Raw genomic sequence first — 20,131 nt, 5'->3', positions numbered from 1 at the left:
TGCAATATATACAAGTGTTGAATCATTATGTTGTACACCTGAAACCAATGTTATTGTTAAATATATCTCAAAAGTACACTTTATTTTTTTTTAAGATTTTATTTGACAGAAAGAAAAAAAGCATGTTCACATGCATGTCAATGAGGGGCAGGAGCAGAGGGAGAGGGAGAGAGAGAGAATCTCCAGCAGACTCGGTGCTGAGCACAGAGCCCGATGTGGGGCTCCAACTCAGTACCCTGAGATCATGACCTCAGCTGAAATCAAGAGTCAGATGCTGGACTGACTGAGCCACCCAGGGGCCCCAAGTACACTTTATTTTTTTAAAAGATGTATTTATTTTTAGAGACTAGAGAGAGAGGGGTAGAGGGAGAGAGAGAGAGAATCTCAGACTCCCAGCTGAGCACAGAGCTGGATGCTGGGCTGGATCTTACCACCCTGAGATCATGACCTGAGTGGCAACCAAGAGTTCCTCGTCTACCAACTGAGCCACCCAGGTGCCCCTAAAGTACACATTAAATGAGAAAAAATATTCATGAGCTTGCTTCCACAAATATAAATCGTTTGAAATGGTGACATAAAATTTCTAATAAAAACGTTTAACTTTTTTAAAACATTTGTTACCATTGGTGAGAAATGTGTTCGCGCAATATTTTAAAAAGATTTATTTATTTGAGAGGGGGAGAGAGAGGGCCCAGCCTGCATGAGTGGGGGAGGGGCAGAGGGCGAGAATCTTGGAGCCGACTCCCTGCTGAGCACCAACCTCCAAGTGGGCTTGATCTCCTGATCCCTGAGATGGTGACCTGAGCCAAAACCAAGAGTAGGCCGCTTTTCAAGTTTTTATTTATTTTCCAGCTTTGAGGTATAGTTGACAAAGATTATGTATATATTTGACGGGTACAACGCAGTAATTCAGTATACATGGTGAAATGCTTAAAAAGTTTTTAAAGCCATTTTTACGACCACTTACAAATTTACACAAGTCAAAGAATCCAGTATCTTTGCCTTCATCAACAAAGGTAATTTTGACATTTCTTGTGATGATGCGAAGGCATTTCAAATCCAGTCTGCCTCTTTGGTCAGGAACATTTCCGGAAAACGAGGGAACTTTGGGGAGCAGTAAGCACCGCCCAGCCAGCCGCAGCTGGAGTGGAAGCTGCAGGAGTGCGGGGTGGAGCCCCGGCCCCGCCCCCAGTCCCGGCCCCGCCCCCAGCCCCGCCCCGCCTCCCGGCCCCGCCCCTCGCGCCGCGCAGCCTCTTTTGGGGCCCTCCCAGGGACCTTCATCCTCAGGTCCTCAGCCACAGGGCGGCCCTGAAGCAGTAGATCCTTCAGCACCAGCCCCCGGAGCCTGTCAGTGAGTGTTGAAGGGCCCGTACATTAATACCTGGGGGCCTGCGGGCGTGGCAGCTGACCCCACTTGGTTGCCTCCGACAAGGCTGGGTGGAGGCTCCTTCGGGCCCGAGGCACCCAGCTCCTGTTTTCCCCATGAGCCCTGAAGCTGCCCTCGTGGCCTGGGAAAATCAGTATTAGACTTCACATCTGTAACGTATCCGTGGCACGTGGGGTGGGAAACTGCCCCGGAGTGGCGGTTCTCACCTTAGCATGCATCAGAATCACCTGGAGGGCTTGTTAGCACCTTGCTGGCCTCCCAGCGCTCCCCCGCCACCGTTTCTGATTCAACAGGTCTGGGCTGGGGCCTGAGATTTGGCATGGCTAACAGGTTCTCAGGTTATGCCGTTGCTCTGGAATCACACCTTGAAAACCTCAGTCATAGAGATTAACCAAAAGTGTTTTCTAAATACTCGCTGTAAAGCAGCCCCTTCTCACTCCCTTACCTTGGTTTATTTTTCTTAAGAGCAATTATTATTACTTGACGTTATATATTTGTCTGCTTTTGCTTGTCCTTGGTAAACTGAAGGATACTTGTTGCTTATATCAACGTGCTTTTTTGGAAGGCAGCAGCCGAAGCTGAAAACATGAGTGATAAAGGTCACTCGGGCAGAAGGGGAACAATAAAAAGGAGAAGGAACAAGGAGAGACTGTGGGTATGTGGGCATTTAATATCAGAATAGGATATAGAGCAGAAAGCAGGAAGCCAAACCTGGTGCAGCAGCATAGCAACCCACTGAGGAGAGATTTTCACCAAAGGAGAGGACACCAAGAGTAAACATCAGAGATAATCTAAGATGGAAAGACTGACAAATCTTTAAGATTTGTCAATTATGAGATTTGTTATTGACGATTTTGGTAAAAGTAACTTAAAGCTGTGCAGAGTAGCAGGCTCCTTGCTTAGTGAATGGTGGTTGAAAAAGTGGGGGAAAAATGCGTGTGGACTGTTTATTCAAGGATTTGGCCATGCAGGAATGGCTACAGAGGTATACAGGTCAAAAGAATTTTCTGTCTCCCACTCCCTGTGTCTGTGTTGTGTAAGATAAAAAAAAATTAGAGCATAGTTTTTTTGTGATAGGAAAGGAGTCCACAAGGAGATGTTGAATATACAGGACTGGGTAATCCTAGCCAAAGGTTATGGTCCTAGAGGACTTGGGGGATAGACTCAGGAGTGGACTGGATGGGTAAGGCAGCCCCTCACCTGCTGAGACCAGGGGGAAAGATGAGAGCCAGGGCTGTTTTAGAGGCTTGGATTGGAGTTGAGGGGGTTCATACACGAAAGGCTTCATGTTCTCTGGGAGTCCAAGCAAAGTCATTTTCTAGTGGTGAAGCAGGAGTGGATAAAAAGTGTAGGAGGGCTGGTCAAGGTTGGACTAATTGCTGTGGGAAGTAGAACACAATAGTGGCATCAAATGTTCCCAAATTGGGCATAATGTTAAAAAAATTTGGGAGGCAGGAATGCTATATTGGTTCTGTCATGAACTTTGGTTCACCCACTCCCTGTTTATCTACAGATCCTCTCATTCCTGTCACAAGGCAATATTCAAGCTGCAGAAGCTTAAAAAAAACAACCACACACACAAAAACTCTTTCCTGGCTGTTTTCTAAGACAGCAATACTGTAGGAGCAGCTGCAATTGAAACACACCCCCAGATGCAAGCCGGGCTAGGAGGTGGCCAGCTGGAGCCAGCTAATTACCAGAATTAACTGAGCATCATCATAGGCAGCAGGTGGAAAATACATTCGTCTAACTCACAGAACTGTCTGCTTGTGCTTAATTAATGGCAGGATTCCAAGGAATGAACTCAACAAACAACCCACTAAGTCTTTCTGTTTTGTGTAACAACAAAAGCAAACCAACAAAACACAACTCCAGGTCTGGGAAGCAGAGGCATCTCACGAGTGAGAGACAGGGCTTGTCACCCTATTCCCAGAACTAAATCAGATCCTGGATTCAGAGCCTCTTGGGTGTAGCCCAGATATTTTTAATTTTTATTTTTATTTATGATAGTCACAGAGAGAGAGAGAGAGAGAGGCAGAGACATAGGCAGAGGGAGAAGCAGGCTCCATGCACCGGGAGCCTGATGTGGGACTCGATCTCGGGTCTCCAGGATCGCGCCCTGGGCCAAAGGCAGGCGCTAAACCGCTGCGTCACCCAGGGATCCCTAGCCCAGATATTCTTAAGGATGCTGCCAAGACACTGTCCCTAAGCCTCCCAAACTTTTGTCCCAGCTTTTCCCCAAAGGCCTCGTGATCCTTTTAGGATAACTGCTCTGAAGAAAAGGACATTTTCTTTTTTCAGTGACTATCACTTGCTAGTTCTAAACCGACGCTAATTTCTGGGACCAAAAATGTCACTGTTTGCCATTAACATTCTGAGCTTGTAGGGGTTGGGTGATGAATTCCAGGCCAGGTTCACCTTGGGATAGGGCTGGTGGGACTGTGAGTTCATGCTGTGGTTATGTACCCTACTTGCCAAGTGAATAACTGGAATAGGAATCTCAGCAACTGACAATTCTTATGTTGGCACATTCACTCATTAAGCGAGGGTTATTTCTGGTTGGAAATGCCAATTGGAGGGCTAAATAATACATCAAAAGCATTACCATATACCTGGAGAATTGCAGAGGCGAGTGTCATCCTCAAAGGCATGGAAGATGCTGGTGTGATTGTTCCCACCTCATTCCCATTCACTTCCCAGATTAGCCACCACAGAGGGCAGTGCATTATTGTAAACCCAAGCCAGCGATGGCTCTAATTGCCGCTACTCTTTAATGGGATCTCCTTACCTGAGTAACACAAACAGCCCCTGACACTTGGTTTGGAGTTATTGATCTGGGATTTAGCTCCAGAATATCTTTTTAAAGATCTCTTTTTTTTTCACATTATGCACCAATACCTTTCTAGATTCAGTCATAAGCGTTCTGTTTTTATTGCCTACCACTCTTTATTTGGCAGAAGTATTTAATTTTAAATTAGTGTAGTCGATCCTTCTCTTTTCACAGTTTGTGCTTATGCATCTTGTTTAGGAACTTGTTATCCCTAACAATGAATTCATTAAAAATATCATCTATGTTTATTTCCGAAAGTATAAAGTTTACTTTTCACAATTAGTTCTTTAGCCCACTTGGAAAATGTTTTTTCATGTGGTGTAAGTAAGGATCTAATTTTATTTTCATACAGAGAGCATATTTCCCCAGTGTCATTTGCTGAATACTCCATCATTTACCTAGTATCTTGAAATGCTGCTTCTGTCATATACCAGGTACCTCAAAAGTAGAGGGCAGCCTGTTTCTAAGTTCTCTTTCCTGTCCATTGGTCTATTTTTCTTTCTCTACATGAATACCACAGACTACCACTCTTTATTATCTCTGTTCATGTCTGTATATCGTTTCTTTAAAGTGGGGATCATAATTATATTTCTCTAAGAATAACTGGGAATAAAATTAGATACTCTTTGTGAAGAGCATCAAGTTAAGTGCTCAATATGTGGTAGTTGTTATCTCAAATAATTGGGGATGAGAATCTGGGATTTTTTTTTTTAATTTTTATTTATTTATGATAGTCACACAGAGAGAGAGGCAGAGACACAGGCAGAGGGAGAAGCAGGCTCCATGCACCGGGAGCCCGACGTGGGATTCGATCCCGGGTCTCCAGGATCACGCCCTGGGTCAAAGGCAGGTGCTAAACCGCTGAGCCACCCAGGGATCCCTGGGATGTTTTTTCAATTCATTGTTCACTTCACAGGAGTCATTCTCAAGTTAGTGAGATAAGCTTTCTGAAGCTTACATGTCTGACAAAGTCTTGTCTTTTCCTGCACTTGATTCCCATTCTTCTAGGCTATGTCTAGAGGATGGGATCATTTTTCTTTAGTTAATCTAGGGACTCAGTGGGCCTTATTAACCTGAAACTGTTTTTCTTCACATCTGGGACACTTGCCTTCTTTTTAGACTCCCCAAACCCCACCACCATTCTTTCTGTCGCTTCTATGACATGTCATTCGGATGTTGGAACGTCTGGATCCATTTTTCACGTCTCATCATCTTCCTTTTTTGTTGCCGTGTCTCTTCTGCTATAAACAAGGCCATAAATCTATTATTTGTCTTTCAGGGATTCCTCAATGTAACTGGCTCGCTGATGGAACATTTTGTTCCCGGAGCTTTTTTGGATTAACGATTAACGTCGAATTTTAGATGGGAAATAAAATTCATGTGTGTGCACAGGTTTTCTTTGTAATTTGTAATTCGAATTCCTCTGTTATGTTTTGGTTTGTCGTGTTTCTTTAATTCGATTGGACATTTTGAGGTCATTATGTCGTGCCTCTTTTTCTGTACCTCTTAAACTGCTTTTCTGGTTTTCAAGGACTTTATACACGTGGCTCGTTCCACCTATCCAGTTAACACATCCCCAGGCTATTTCTTCAAATCCATTGTCTTCGGTTTCCCAGCTCAGTTTGCTTGCAGTGGCACCTGGAAGCTTCTTCCCCCTCATTCCAGAAGCTCTCGGCGCCCCACCCGCTGCACTCCGGGAGCTCAAGGCGCTCTGGCTCTGGAGGGGTTCTCCACCGCGCCGACAGCAGCGTCAGGCTTGCGCCATCAGTCTCCGCTGATCGGACCTGGGTGTCATCCCCGCCCGCCCCCCCCGCTTAAATAAGCTCCGCAGGTGGTTGGGAGGCACGCCCAGGTTCAGAACCTCGGGGCCCCCTCCCCCTCCGCGCACCTGCCGGCCCCTAGGGCGCCCCCGGCCCCGCCCCCGCCCGCCGGCCGGCGAGGTGACCGGGGACCTTGTGGAGCCGCAGCCCCACCTCCCGACTCCCAGTCACGTCGGAGGAGGTCGGCGCCGGGAGCCCCGCACGCCCCCCGCCCCCCGCCAACCGTCCCACCGGCCGCGCGCCCTCGGGGCTGGAACGCGGCGCCGCGCCGCTCGCCGGCCGCCCTCGGGCCCTGGTGCGCAGGCGCGGGGGCGCCGCGGCGCTGCTGGTCCCCGGCGGGCGGGAGAGCGGGCGGGAGAGCGGGAGAGCGCCTCGACTCCCCGCGCCCCAACGGCAGCCCCGCGCCCGCGCCCGCGCCCGGGGGCGACTCGGGTGAGGGGCGCGCTCCACCGCCGGCCAGCCCGCGGCGTGGACGGCCCTCGGGGCGGCGGGCGGCAGAGCCCCCCACGGCGCTCGGGCCCCCGGGGAGAGAGGTCGCGGGCGCGGCGGGGCCCCCGGGCCGAGCTCGGAGGGGCTGGTGGACGTGGGTGGGGGCGCGGCCGCCGCAGGCCTGGTCCCGGGGGCGGGCCGGGGCGAGGTTGGCGGGGTCGGCTGCTACCCCCCGCAAGCCCTTGTCCGTGCCTCAGGAGCAAGCGCACGAACGACAGAAACCGGGCCCGGAACGTGGACTTCCAAACCCACTAGCCGGGGGCAGGGCCGTCAGCGCGGCTTGATGATGCAGAGTGTGAATTGTCACGATTTTGCTTCAGCTTTATCGGCTTTAGAAGTCGCCTTTTGGTTGTTGCTAGTAGTCCGCTGTTGATCCTTCTAGCTCCCCCCCCCCCCGCCCCGCCCCAACACACAGCTTGGACGGGCCTGCTTTTCTCATGACCAACGTTTCTATCTTGCATCTGTCTGGTAGGGTGCAATGTCCGAGCAGGAGCGCGTACAGGAATGCCTGAGAAAAGAAATAAGGTCGCTTCTCATTTCCACCAAAGACGGTTTGACCCCGCAGCAGCTGGAAAAGGAGTACCTTTTGATGGTTGGCAACCACTTACCACTCCGAATCCTTGGCTATCGGTCCACTATGGAGCTGGTGTTGGACATGCCTGACGTGGTCACTGTCTCTCCCTGTGGGGATGGTACTATAATACTGAGAGGTAAGCTTAGGATTTGAGGTCTTCGAGCAAGAACACGCAGTAAGGCATCATCCTAGCAAATAAGTAGGTGATGGGGATTAAGGGATGCACTCGTGGTGAGCACAGGGTGACGTATGGAATAGTTGGATCATTAGTTTGTACCCCTGAAACCAATATGGCCCTGGTCTTTACTGACCGGAATTAAAAACTTGGAACTGTTGTAGCAGCTATCCTGCACATTAGCGATTCTGCATCCCAGGGAGAGGATTTTAATATTTTGAGAGGGGTGGGGAGGGTTCATGGTTACTTTTGAGGTTGTGGGCAGAGTGAAAGCTATAGCAAAATCAAGAAATCTTTCCCCAGAAAAAGGTGCATTCGCAAAAACTACACTTTTACATACAATGTCAGGATATCACCGTCCTAAATTGTGAGAAGCATAACAATGGGGAAAACATGAACTCCTGTTTTGAATTTCATGGGTCACAAAACATTGCAGGGAAGTTCATCTTGAGAGATTCAGATATTACAGCGGTCAGCAGTGATGCTAAATATTGTGCTTTATCTTTTTGTCCACATCCTCTGGTAGAGGAGCTAACCAGTGGTTATGGAAACTACAAGAAATGAAGGAACCAAGGGTTCACATTTTTCATGCTACCTAGATACACAGCTCCTTAAGAGAGTTAAAAATTGTCTCTGTAACCACAGATGCAAAGGATAAAGGAAGGAGTTACATTTTCACCTAAATAGGATTTCTTTTTTCACACCTCCTTAGCCATTCCAGATGAATCCACCAAAGGAATAGCAAATTTAGTGGCAAAACAGAGGAGCAGCCATAAGGTTCGAAACTCCATGCAGAAGGGAAGGCCCAGTGTTTGCTCTGGGTCGAGCTCCCGTCGGCGAGTACCTTACCGAGGAAGGGTGCCCCCCATTCTTCCAGCAGTTGTGAAGAGTGAGTTGAAAGACCTCTTGGCGTTATCTCCCGTTCTCCTTTCTGATTTTGAGAAGGCATTTGCCAGACGATTTGGACGTTCATTCCAGTACGTGCAGTATGGATTCCTCTCTATGTTTGAAGTGCTTAATGCTGCCTCGGATGTCATTTCTGTAGAGCAGACCAGAGCAGGCTCTTTGTTGATGCTAAAGAGGAGCATATCAGAGGAAAAGCAGAGAGGATGGCCAGCAGGTAAGCATGTTAGTGTTAGTTACTGTATTGTGGGTTAGCAGTTTTTGAGCAGTCATGGCAGCAGTAGAAGTACGTAATGCCCAAGCTCCCAGAGTTTGTTGAAGTTGCATCCTGGCTCTCCGACTTGCTGGCTGAGTCATCTTGCACAGGTTACTTAAAACGTCCAAGGCTTAGTTTCTTCCTCTTTAGAATAGGAATAATAATACTTGTCTCTTGTAGCTGTGTTGAGGATTACCTGAGATGACGTCTGAAAAGTGCCTGGCGTTTTAATAAGGTTATAGTAAGTGGTAGCTGTTATTATAAAAACACAAGATCTGCTTTTTCTGAAACACTGTAAATGAATATGAGTCCTATGTGTGTAAAGATATAATGTGGAAAATGAAGAGTTTAAAAAATTATACTAGTCAGTAGCATTTGCCATCTGATTTTTGCTGACGCAGATCTTTGGTATCTGAAAAGATCACTGAAATAATTTATATAGTGTAGTGATAACCACCTTAATTAGCATTTGACCTTGGTTTCTCATTGCTACACCATAGAAGGGTGAATAACCCAATCTTAGAGATAAAGACAAGAAAGCTCAGGAAAGTTAAATGACTTTTCCAAAGTCACATGCTAGAAAAATATTACAGCCACGGTTAGATACTCAGCTCTTAATACTGTTCATCCAGTGCTTTTCTTTTTAATTTTTAAAATTTATTTTTTAAAGATTTTATTTATTTATTTATTCATCTGAGACACAGAGGGAGAGACATAGGCAGAGGGAGGAGAAGCAGGCTCCATGCAGGAGCCCGATGTGGGACTCGATTCCGGAACTCTGGGATCGTGTCCTGAGCCGAAGGCAGATGCTCAGCTGCTGAGCTACCCAGGCGTCCCTTTTTAAAATTTTTTTTAAAAAGATTTTATTTGAAAGAGAGCAAGTGAGAGAGCACAAGCAAGGGGAGCTGGAGTGGGAGAAGCAGGCTCCCTGCTGAGCAGGGAGCTCAGCTTCAGGCTCATGACCTGAGCTTAGCCTGCTGAGCCACCCAGGTGCTCCTCATCCAGTACTTTTCTTACCCAATCATTGTCCCTCTTGTTTTTGGTTTTTATATATATGTTTATGGAAGTACAGTTGACCTGCAACATTACTTTAGTTTCAGGTGAGCAACAGTGATTTGACAACTTTGTACTTAAGCTGTGCTCACCACAGACAGTGTAGCTGCGAGGTTGTTACCATACCATTGACTGTATTCTCTATGCTGTACCTTTCATTCCTGAATCACTCTCTCTCTCAAAGACCCAAAAGACCAATGTGATCATTTGTATAGTGCCTTCCTAGACCCTTGACAGTACAGAATCTATACACTGAGTCTGTTTGGGGGGAATTTCTATGCCTTTTCAGTGATTTTACTTTTTCCCTAAAATCTGAATTTAGATTAATGTAGATGAAACCATGAGAAAGTCCTAAGTGTAGAAACCAGTACTTAAACTGTGATATAGGAAGTATAATTTGATGAAGATACCTACAGTGTTTACATGTTCTGGTCAGGGAAGACTGCAGGGGCCAGTGAGTGTTTTGAGTTGAGCCCTGGACCATCAATACAGCCAATATTCTTGAGTTGCTCAAACTTAGGGACACAAACTCATCATGCTGTTAAACTTTCAAGAAGTTGACCTGTAGAAAGCAGTTTGCCAACTTACTGAATGGGGGAAGTGATATTCCTTCTTAGTGACCGGATTGCTCATATTTCCCACCTGGAGACCCTTCTTCCTGTCATCAGGATATATTGGAAACAATTTTGTGTGTGAGTGAGCTTGATCTTACGGTAAAGAACTAGGCTGTAATGAAGTCTAATGATAAATTGTTCGTGTTGTACATCAGCATATATCTCTCCAGTGCTAATTCCCTCCCTACAAATCTTGAAGAAAGAAAATCTGTACTCCAGAAAATCCTTTATTTTATAGCTGTTTTATTCCTCCTTCCCTGCCCCCATACTACTAGGTGATTGTTTGGTTTGAGAAGCATAGTTTTAAGATTTTATTTATTTGAGAGAGTATGTGAGAGCACAAGCGAAGGGAGGGACAGAGGGACAAGTGGACTTGCTGCTGAGCAGTGAGCCTGACATGGGACTCAATCCAGGACCCTGAGATAACCGACTGAGCTACCAGGAGCCCTGAGAACATAGTTTTAAGCAGACTCCTTATTCAGAGACTTTGTGGCCTCCTAAGCAGGATACAGCTTTTTGGGTTTTTACCTATTGAAACTTGCCTCTAATTATACTCAGGTGGCCTTAAGTGGAGTTTTTAGGTAGCCCCAACCTTTTCAGTAACATACTTAGGAGCCTCATGGTTTTCTTCTATAGCTGACTCCTTTTTCCCATTGTATGTAAATTTTATTTGACAATATGAAAATATAAGCATACTTTCCTTAGTTATTTCCAAGTTGAGGACAGTTAGGTCACAGTAGCCTCTTTATATAACTACCAGAAAATAGGGATCCCTGGGTGGCACAGCGGTTTGGCGCCTGCCTTTGGCCCAGGGCATGATCCTGGAGACCCGGGATCGAATCCCACATCAGGCTCCCGGTGCATGGAGCCTGCTTATCCCTCTGCCTATGTCTCTGCCTCTCTCTCTCTCTCTCTCTCTATCATAAATAAATAAAAATTGAAAAAAAATTAAAAAAAAAAAACTACCAGAAAATAAAGTAGAAATTGTGATAACTTTTCTCTGCTTTTCTTTTTATTCACAAAAGGAGGTAAAATGTTTACCCAGCCTTTTAGAATGAAACAACAAGGCTCATACTCCACAGGCTCCCCAGTTGCAAAGGCTTGCTTTTCACAACCTACTTCAAACATGGAACCACCAAAGCAAATATTGAATGCAGAAAAGACTTTTAAGTCAAATGTAGTAGAGACTTCAAGGCTGAATCACACTGAAAAATTAAACCAGGTAAGTTATCTGATTTGGGGTTATAAATACACCAAAAATGTGTTTAAATTCAGTGTTTTTTTTTTTTTATTACTTAGATCTGATGGAAAAGCTCATCTTTTAAAATTCAAGTCATTTCAGATTTAACTTCAGCATTTTCTATGGTTTTGGGGATTATTAGCTAATAAGAGGTGGCAGTGAGAAAAGAGCAGTTTTATCAATTCATATGATTTCTACAATAGGTTTCCTCTCCTGTTTGAAAGTAGTGTTCCTCTGAAACCCGTCAAAGTTGAAATGGTGTAAACAAAGCAAAGAAGCAATTACCATTAATTTATATGGAAAACATTTTGAGCATACCCAGACCTTCAAAATAATCTCTAGTGGGCTTTTCTGATACCTTATGACATATCTTGCTAATGGTTTTTCTGATACCTTAAGTACACATCTTGCTAATTGTGGAGATAAAGCACAGTTGAAAGCTATGGCGGTTTGAAGCTCAATATAGTTCTTGCAGGAGGAGGTTGGCAGTGCCATTCTTGCTCAGGCTCACACTGCCTCTATAACTACTCACTGAAAAACAAATGCTGGATGCTGTTTTCACTTTTGGCCTTTTTTTTTTTTTTTTTTTGCTAAAAGTGAAAATCCTCTTTTGATTCTTTGGGTTAGCAAAAACAAGAACTAACCCAATATCCTTCATAAAAACAAAGTGGCATAGTGTGAACTTTTGAAAAGCGAGGGATACTTGTATTTTCTGCAGATGACCCCCAAATCTCTCTCTAGTTCCAGCTTCTCACCAAAATCCTGAAAGTGTATTTGCAACTTTAACTCATGAATATCGTTACTTGAATGGTTGGCCCTGAGCACTGCAGTGCTGGTATTTTTTTTTTTTTGATTATGTATACAATGAAGGATTTTTGAATAAAAGCTACTAGAATATAACCAACAAAAGCTCATTAAATTAGCAAGATAGCAACTTTTTTCATTTTTAAAAATTATATTTTATTTAAATTCAATTAACATGTATAATGTGTATTATTTCAGAGGTAGAGTTCAGTGATTCATCAGTCTTATATAACACTCAGTGCTCATTACATCAAGCGCCTTCCTTAATGCCCATCATCCAGTTACCCCATTCCCCCACTCTGTCCCCTCTAGCATCTCTCAATTTGTTTCCTATGGTTCAGTTTCTTAGTTTGTCTTCCTCTCTGATTATGTCTTGTTTTATTTTTCCATTCCTTCCTCTATGTTCCTCTATGCTGTTTTGTTTCTCAAATTCCATGTATGAGTAAAATCATATAATTATCTTTTTCCAATTGACATTTTACTTTTCAAAGTATCTTCTAGTTCCATCCACATCATTGCAAGTGGCAAGCTTTCATTTTTTGATGGCTGAGTAATATTCCTGTGTGTGTTCGTGTGTGTGTGTGTGTGTGTGTGTGTGAGAGAGAGAATGAGAATATATCACATCTTCTTTATCCATTCATCTGTTGATAGACATCTGGGCTCTTTCTGTAGTTTGGCTACTGTGGACATTGCTGCTATCATCATTGGGGTTCAGGTGCCCCTTTGGATCACTACATTTGTATACCTAGAAGTGTAATTGCTGGGTCATAGGGTAGCTCTATTTTTAACTTTTTTTTTTTAATTTAAAGATTATATATATTTATTTGACAGAATGCATACAAGCAAGGGAAGTGGCAGGGAGAGGGAGAAGGAAAGGGAAAAGCAGGCTCTCTGAGCAGGGAGCCCGAGGCAGGACTTGATCCCAGGACCCTGGATCATGACCTGAGCTGAAGGCAGATGCTTAACTGATTAAGCCATCCAGGCACCCTTTATTTTTAACTTTTTGAGGAACCTCCATACTGTTTTCCGGAGTAGCTGTACCAGTTTGTGTTCCCACCAACAGTGTAAAAGGATTCCCCTTTCTCCGCATCCTTGCCAACATCTGTCATTTCCTGATTTGTTAATTTTACCCATCTGACTGGTGTGAGGTGGGTATCTCATTGTTTTGATTTGTGTTTCCCTGATGCCCGATGATGTTGAGCATTTTATCATGTGTCTGTTGGCCATTTGTATGTCTTCTTTGGAGAAATGTCTGTTCATGTCTTCCCATTTCTTGATTGGATTATTCTTTGGGTGTTGAGTTTGATAAATTCTTTATAGCTTTTTGGATACTAGCCCTTTATCTGATAAAACATTTGTAAATATCTACTCCTATTCAGTTGGTGGTTTGTTTTGTGGATTGTTTCCTTTGTTATGCAAAAGCTTTTTATCTTGATGAGGTCCTGGTAATCAATTTTTGCCTTTGTTTCCCTTGTCTTTGGAGAGGTGTCTAGCAAGAAGTTGCTACAGCCAAGGTCGCAGAGTTTGCTGCCTGTGTTCTCCCCTATGATTTTAATGTATTCCTGTCTCACATTTAGGTCTTGCATCCATTTTGAGTTTATTTTTGGGTATGGTGTAAGAAAATGGTCCAGTTTCATTCTTCTGCATGTGGCTGTCCAATTTTCCCAACACTATTTGTTGAAGAGACTGTCTTTTTTTCTTATGGATATTCTTGCCTGCTTTGTTGAAGATTAGTTGATGATAGAGTTGAGGGTCTGTTTATGGGTTCTATATTCTGTTCCATTGATCTATGTGTCTATTTTTGTGCCAGTACCATACTGTCTTGATAATTACAGCCTTGTAATAGAGTTTAAAGTCTGGAATTGTTATGCCACAGCTTTGGTTTTCTTTTTCAACATTACTTTGGCTATTCAGGGTCTTTTCTGGTTCCAAAGAAATTTTAGGATTGTTTGTTCCAGCTCTGTGAAAAAAGTTGATGATACTTTGATAGGGATTGCATTGAATATGTAGATTGCTCTGGGAAGCATAGACATTTTAACAATATTCTTCCAGTCCATGAACATGGAATGTTTTTCCATTTTTTTTTTTTGTGTATGTCTTCCTCAATGTGTTTCATGAGTGTTCTGTATTTTTCAGAATACAGATCCTTTACCTCCTTGGTTAGGATTATTCCTAGGTATCTTCTGGTTTTTGGTACAGTTGTAAATGGGATTGATTGCTTAATTTCTCTCTCTTTTTAAAAAAGATTTTAATTATTAGAGAGACAGAGCAGCAGAGGGAGAAGGAAAGGGAGAGGATGGAAGCAGGTTCCCCACTGAGCAGGGAGCCCAATGTGGTCTTGATCCCAGGACCTTGGGATTATAACCTGAGCTGAAGGTAGACATTTAGCTGACTGAATCACCCAGGCATCCCTTCATTTCTCCTTCTTCTGTCTCATTGTTAGTGTATAGAAATGCAACTGATTTCTGTGCATTAATTTTATATCCTGTCATGTTGCTGAATTCCTGTCTGAGTTCTAGCAGTTTTGGGGGGAGTCTTTTGGGTTTTTCCACATAAAGTATCATGTCTTCTGTGAAGAGTGATAATCTGAGGACTTCTCTACCTATTCTGATACCTTTTATTTCTTTTTGCTGTTTGCTGAGGCTAGGACCTTTAGTACTATGTTGAACAACAGTGGTAAGAGTGGGCATCCCTGTTGTGTTCCTGACCTTAGGGTAAAAGCTCTCAGTTTTTCCCCATTGAGAATGTTTGCCGTGGAGTTTTTGTAGATGGCTTTTATGATATTGAGGGGTGTTCCCTCTATGCCTACACTGTGGAGAATTTTAAGAAGGGATGCTATACTTTGTCAAATGCATTTTTCTGCATCTATTGAGAGGGCCATAGGGTTCTTGTCCTTTCTTTTATTAATATAATATATCACAATGATTTGTAGATGTTGAGCCATCCTTGCAGCCCAGGAATAAATCCCACTTGGTCGTGGTAAATAATCCTTTTAATGTACTGTTGGATCCTATTGGCTAGTATCTTGATGAGAATTTTGTATCTGTGTTCATCAGGGATATTGGTCTGTAATTCTTCATTTTGGTGGGATCTTTGTCTAGTTTTGGGATCAAGGTATGCTGGCCTCATGCAGCTGTTTCTATTTTTTTGAAACAGCTTTAAAAGAATAGATATTAATTCTTTAAATGTTTGATAGAATTCCCCTGGGAGGACATTGGGCCCTGCGCTCTTGTTTATTGGGAGATTTTGATTACTGCTTCAATTTCCTTGCTGGTTATGGGTCTGTCAGGTTTTTTATTTCTTTCTGTTTTAGTTCTAGTATTTTGTAAGTTTCTAGGAATCCATCCATTTCTTCCAGATTTCTTTTGATGTCCGTTAGCATGATAAATGGTTCTCTACCCCTTCACTTTCAATCTGGTGCTATCTTTAGATCTAAAATGAGTCTCTTCTAGACAGAGCAGATCAGTGGGTCTTGCTTTTTTATCTGATACCCTGTGTCTTTCGATTGGAGCATTTAGCTCATTTACATTCAGAGTAACTATTGAAAGATATGAATTTAATTTAGTACCATTGTATTACCTGTAAAGTCACTGTTTCTGTTTATTGTTTTTGTTGCTTTCTGGTCCATATTGCTTTTGGGCTCTTTTCACTTAAAGGATCCTCTTTAATATTTCTTGCAGGGGCTGGTTTAGTGATCACAAATTCTTTTAGTTTCTGATTGTCCTGAAAGCTCTTTATCTCTCCTCCTACTCAAAATGACAACCTTACTGGATAAAGTTTTCTTGGTTGCGTATTTTTCTCATTTAGAACCCTGAATGTATCATGCCAGTCCTTTCTGGCCTGCCAGGTCTCTCTGAATAGGCCTGCTGCCAGCCATCTCTTTCTTCCTTTGTAGGTTAAGGACCTCTTGCCCCTCAAGCTGCTTTAAGGATTTTCTCTTTGTCTCTGAAATTTGTAAGCTTCACTATTACGTTGAGGTGTTAACCTATTTTTATTGATTTTTGAGGGAGGTTCTCTGTGCTTCCTGGACTTCAATGGCTATTTCCTTCTTCAGATTTGGGAAGTTCTCTGCCACAATTTGCTCTTATACACCTTATGCTCCCTACCCCTTTCTTTCCTCTTTCTCTGGGACCCTAATTATTCTAATATTGTTCCACTTTATAGTATCACTTATCTCTTGAATTCTCCCCTCATGATCTAGTAGTTTATCTCTTTTTCTCAGTTTCATGGTTCTCTGTCTTATCTTGTATATCACTGATTCATTCTTCTTTGTTTATCCTAGCAGTTAGAGCCATTTTTTTTTTTTAAAGATTTTATTTTTCATCAGAGACACAGAGAGGCAGAGACATAGGCAGAGGGAGAAGCAGGCTTCCCACAGGGAATCCCCTGTGGAACTCGATCCCAGGACCCCAGGATCACAGCCTGAGCAAAAGGCAGACAGACACTCAACCGCTGAGCCACCCAGGTGTTCCTAGAGCCTCCATTTTGATTGCATCTCAGTAAAACCTTTTTTGATTTCGACCTGCTTAGATTTTAGTTCTTGTATTTCTCCAGAAAGAGATTCTCTAATGTCTCCTATGCTTTTTTCAAACCCAGCTAGTATCTTTATAATCATTATTAAAAATTCTAGGGATCCCTGGGTGGCGCAATGGTTTGGCGCCTGCCTTTGGCCCAGGGCACGATCCTGGAGACCCGGGATCGAATCCCACGTCGGGCTCCCTGCATGGAGCCTGCTTCTCCCTCTGCCTGTGTCTCTGCCTCTCTTTCTCTCTCTCTCTCTCTCTCTCTCTCTCTTTGTGTGACTATCATGAATAAATAAATAAAATCTTTAAAAAAAATAAAAAATAAATAAAAATTCTAGCTCGGACATCTTAGTTATAGCCATACTGATTAAGTCCCTGGCAGTTAGTACTGCCTCTTGTTCTCTTTTCTGGGATGAGTTTTTCCATTTTGTCATTCTGTCTGGAGAAGAAGAGATGAATGAGAGAACAAAGATCATGAAAATAAACCCCCCTGAATTCTATATACCGTTTTACTCTAGCACTGGAGTTTTGCAGTTGTGTGTGACCAGTAAACTTGGTATTAGCCAGATGTTCCTCCTGGTCTTCTGGGGTTAGGGCCTGTTGTACTGATTCTCAAGTATCTTTGGCCAGGTCAGGATTGTACCGCCCTTGCCCCCAGAGGGGTGGGGTGGGGCAGGGCTCAGTGTAAACTGCCTCAGGTTTCTCTATGTGGCATTTGTTCCCTAAAGGCTTTCTGTACCACTTGGGGGAGGGGGGTAGAAATGAAAATGGACCCCCATCTCTAGCCCTGGAGATGAAAGTTTGTGCCCCCACTCTTCAGTGCGCTCTCAGGAAAAGTGATCAGTTACTCTTGTCTCCCTGGTTTCTGTCTGTACTCCGTGTTCACCCTGCCTGTGACTGAGCATTTTTATCTCAGGCATGTGACCCTGTTTCCAATCTCCAAACTTTATAGACTTCCTGCAGCATGCATCCCCACTGCTCCTCCCAGGGCAAGGAGGGGGTCTCCCCACGGTTCTGCCTCTTGCTGGGCCCCTGCTCACAGAGCAGTTGCCCATTCATGCCACAATTTGTGGTTTATGGCAGTTCTGAGCTGAAAGCCCACTCCTGGGCTTGCTGATTGCAGCTGGCTTCCCCGCTCTGATGCTTGGGAACTCTGCTACAGGCAGGCACCTGTGTTCTTTCTCTGACCCCGGGCATCCTGAGACCACACTGTCTCACCTAGGATTTTGCCCTCTGAGCACCTTTCAGGCAGGAACGTTCCCCACTAGAGCAGATTTCTAAAAGTTCCATTTTGTGCTCTGCTGCTGTATCACTTTCTGGTAGCCAACCCCCCCCCCCCCCCACCCAAGGGCTTATCTTCTAATATATCACCTCAGATTCTCTTCTCTGCACTTTCTACTTTGCAAAAAGTGGCCACTTTTCTCTTTATATAATTGCAGCAATTCTTTTCTTAGATCTCCGGTTGAGTTCACAGGTGTTCAGTATGATTTGATAGCTACCTAGCTGAAAATTCCAGGGACCAGATGAAAGTAGGGTCCCTTACTCCTCTACCATTTTCCTCCTCAATCCATGCAAGATGACAATTTAAGTAGAGCTCGGCATAAGCACATGGAAATTAAATTCAAGACATAAAAGTGCCTTTCCTCTAGAACTAAAAAAAATTAGCTTTGGTAACAATTTATGTACAGTAAAATTTATCCATTTAAAATGTATAGTTTGAGTTTTCACAGTATAGCCAGTCAGGAAATCACCATCAAAATCAAGATGCTGACCATTTCCATATTCTCAAAAAGTTCCATTATGCTGCTTTGTAGTCAGTCTCTTCCCAGCTATAGCCACAGACATAAAAACCACTGCTTTTTGTAAGTTTGACTTTTTAAGAGTTTCATCTAAATAGAATTAAATAGCATATAGCCTTTGTGTCTAGCTTCTTTAACTTAGCACAATGCTTTTGAGATTCATCAGAAAGCATCAGTAGTTACTTTGTCATTCCATGGTATTGATATGCCTCAATTTGTTATCTATTCCCCTTACATGATATTTGGGTTATTTCCTGTTTGGGATATTTATGTAAATAAAGCTACTGTGAACATTTGCCTTTACTTTGTATGACTGTAGAGTTCATTTCTCTTGGATAAACACCTAGAAGTAGGATTGTTGGGTCATTCAGTAAGTGTATGTTTGCCTTTATAAGAAATTGCCAAACTGGCTTCTTAAATGGCTGTATGGTTTTACATCCTCATGAGCTACGTATGAGAGTTTTAGCTGCATCTTTGTTAACATTTAATATTGTCAATTTAAAAATTACTAATCATTTGGGTTTGTAGTGGTATTTCATTATGATTTTAATTGGAATTTCTCTAATGATGAATAATGTTGGGCATCTTTTCATATGCATGTTTGCCATTTGTTAATCTTCATTAAAGTGTCTCTTTATATCCTTTGCTCATTCTTAAAAATTGAGATTTGTGTTGATATGGAAGAATTATATATGAATAGGTACAAGTCCTTTACCAGAGACATGTTTTGCAAATGCTTTCTCCTGGTCTGTACTTACCTCATTTCCTTAGTTCTGTCTTGAGTGAAGCAGAAGCCATTAATTGTGATGAAATCTAATTTATTTATATTTTTCTTTTGATTCTTGCCTATGTAATCTTTGTTGAATATAAGGTCACAAAAATGTTCTGTGTTTTCTTCTACCAGTTTTATGATTTTAATTTTTAGTTCTATTCATTTCAAGTTAATTTTTATATAAGGTACCAATATCGATCAAAGTTTTTTGCAATGAATAGCTAATGCCTCTAGCACTCTTTTTTGAAAAACACTGTTTTCCTTGCTAACTACCTTATTACTTTGGCACCTCTTTCAAATCTATTGACCTCTCATATGTGTAGGTTTCAGGACTTTCTGTTTCTGGTCCACTGATTTACATGTGCTTTTGGCAGTACCACACTATCTTGATTACTCTAGCTTTATAACATCTTAAAATTATATAGTTAAGTCTTACAACTTTGCTCTTTTTCAGATTGCTTTACTATTCTAGGTTCTTTGCATTTTCATATAAATTTAATTTGATTGTTAATTTCTACCAAAAATAAATATGCCTCTTGTGATTTTCATTAGAATTACATTGGACCTATACATAAATTTGGGGAGAATTGTTATCTTAGCAATATTGAACCTGCTGATCCATGAGCATAGTATATTTCTCCAGTTATGTCTTTAATGTTTCAGTACTCTTTTATAGTTTAAATACCCAAGGCCTGCATATCTTCTGTTAAACTTTATCCCCACATTTTTCATATGGGTATTTTATTTTCTAGTTAATGTTGCTAGTATATAGACAATCAATTGGATTTTTTTGTAGATTGACGTTGTATCTTGTAACCTTGAATCAAGGTACTTGATAAATTCGTTTCTGTAGTTCAAATCATTCTAGTAGCTCTTTTGTGGAGTTGGGATT

At 42.8% G+C, this 20,131-nt stretch overlaps 1 protein-coding gene across 4 annotated transcripts in view; it reads left to right on the top strand.

Annotated features, from left to right (window-relative positions):
* Positions 1-1,218: 1,218 nt before the first annotated feature.
* TDRD5 (tudor domain containing 5) overlaps positions 1,219-20,131 on the top strand; it is an 86,759-nt gene continuing 67,846 nt past the window's right edge. For 2 of the 4 annotated variants that reach the window (XM_038542352.1, XM_038542349.1), the window contains exons 1-4: positions 1,219-1,351; positions 6,999-7,236; positions 7,988-8,395; positions 11,127-11,323. In XM_038542352.1, coding sequence (XP_038398280.1) covers positions 7,005-7,236; positions 7,988-8,395; positions 11,127-11,323 — 837 coding nt within the window. In that variant the 5' untranslated portion in view covers positions 1,219-1,351; positions 6,999-7,004. Of the gene's footprint in view, positions 1,352-6,361; positions 6,470-6,552; positions 6,571-6,998; positions 7,237-7,987; positions 8,396-11,126; positions 11,324-20,131 lie in introns of those variants that run through there. The other 2 variants (XM_038542350.1, XM_038542351.1) reach the window with 2 other exon arrangements.

The sequence above is a fragment of the Canis lupus genome, chromosome 7 (assembly GCF_011100685.1).
Source record: "Canis lupus familiaris isolate Mischka breed German Shepherd chromosome 7, alternate assembly UU_Cfam_GSD_1.0, whole genome shotgun sequence".
Classification (NCBI taxonomy): Eukaryota; Metazoa; Chordata; class Mammalia; order Carnivora; family Canidae; genus Canis; species Canis lupus.
This window is presented reverse-complemented; position numbering and strand designations above follow the sequence as displayed.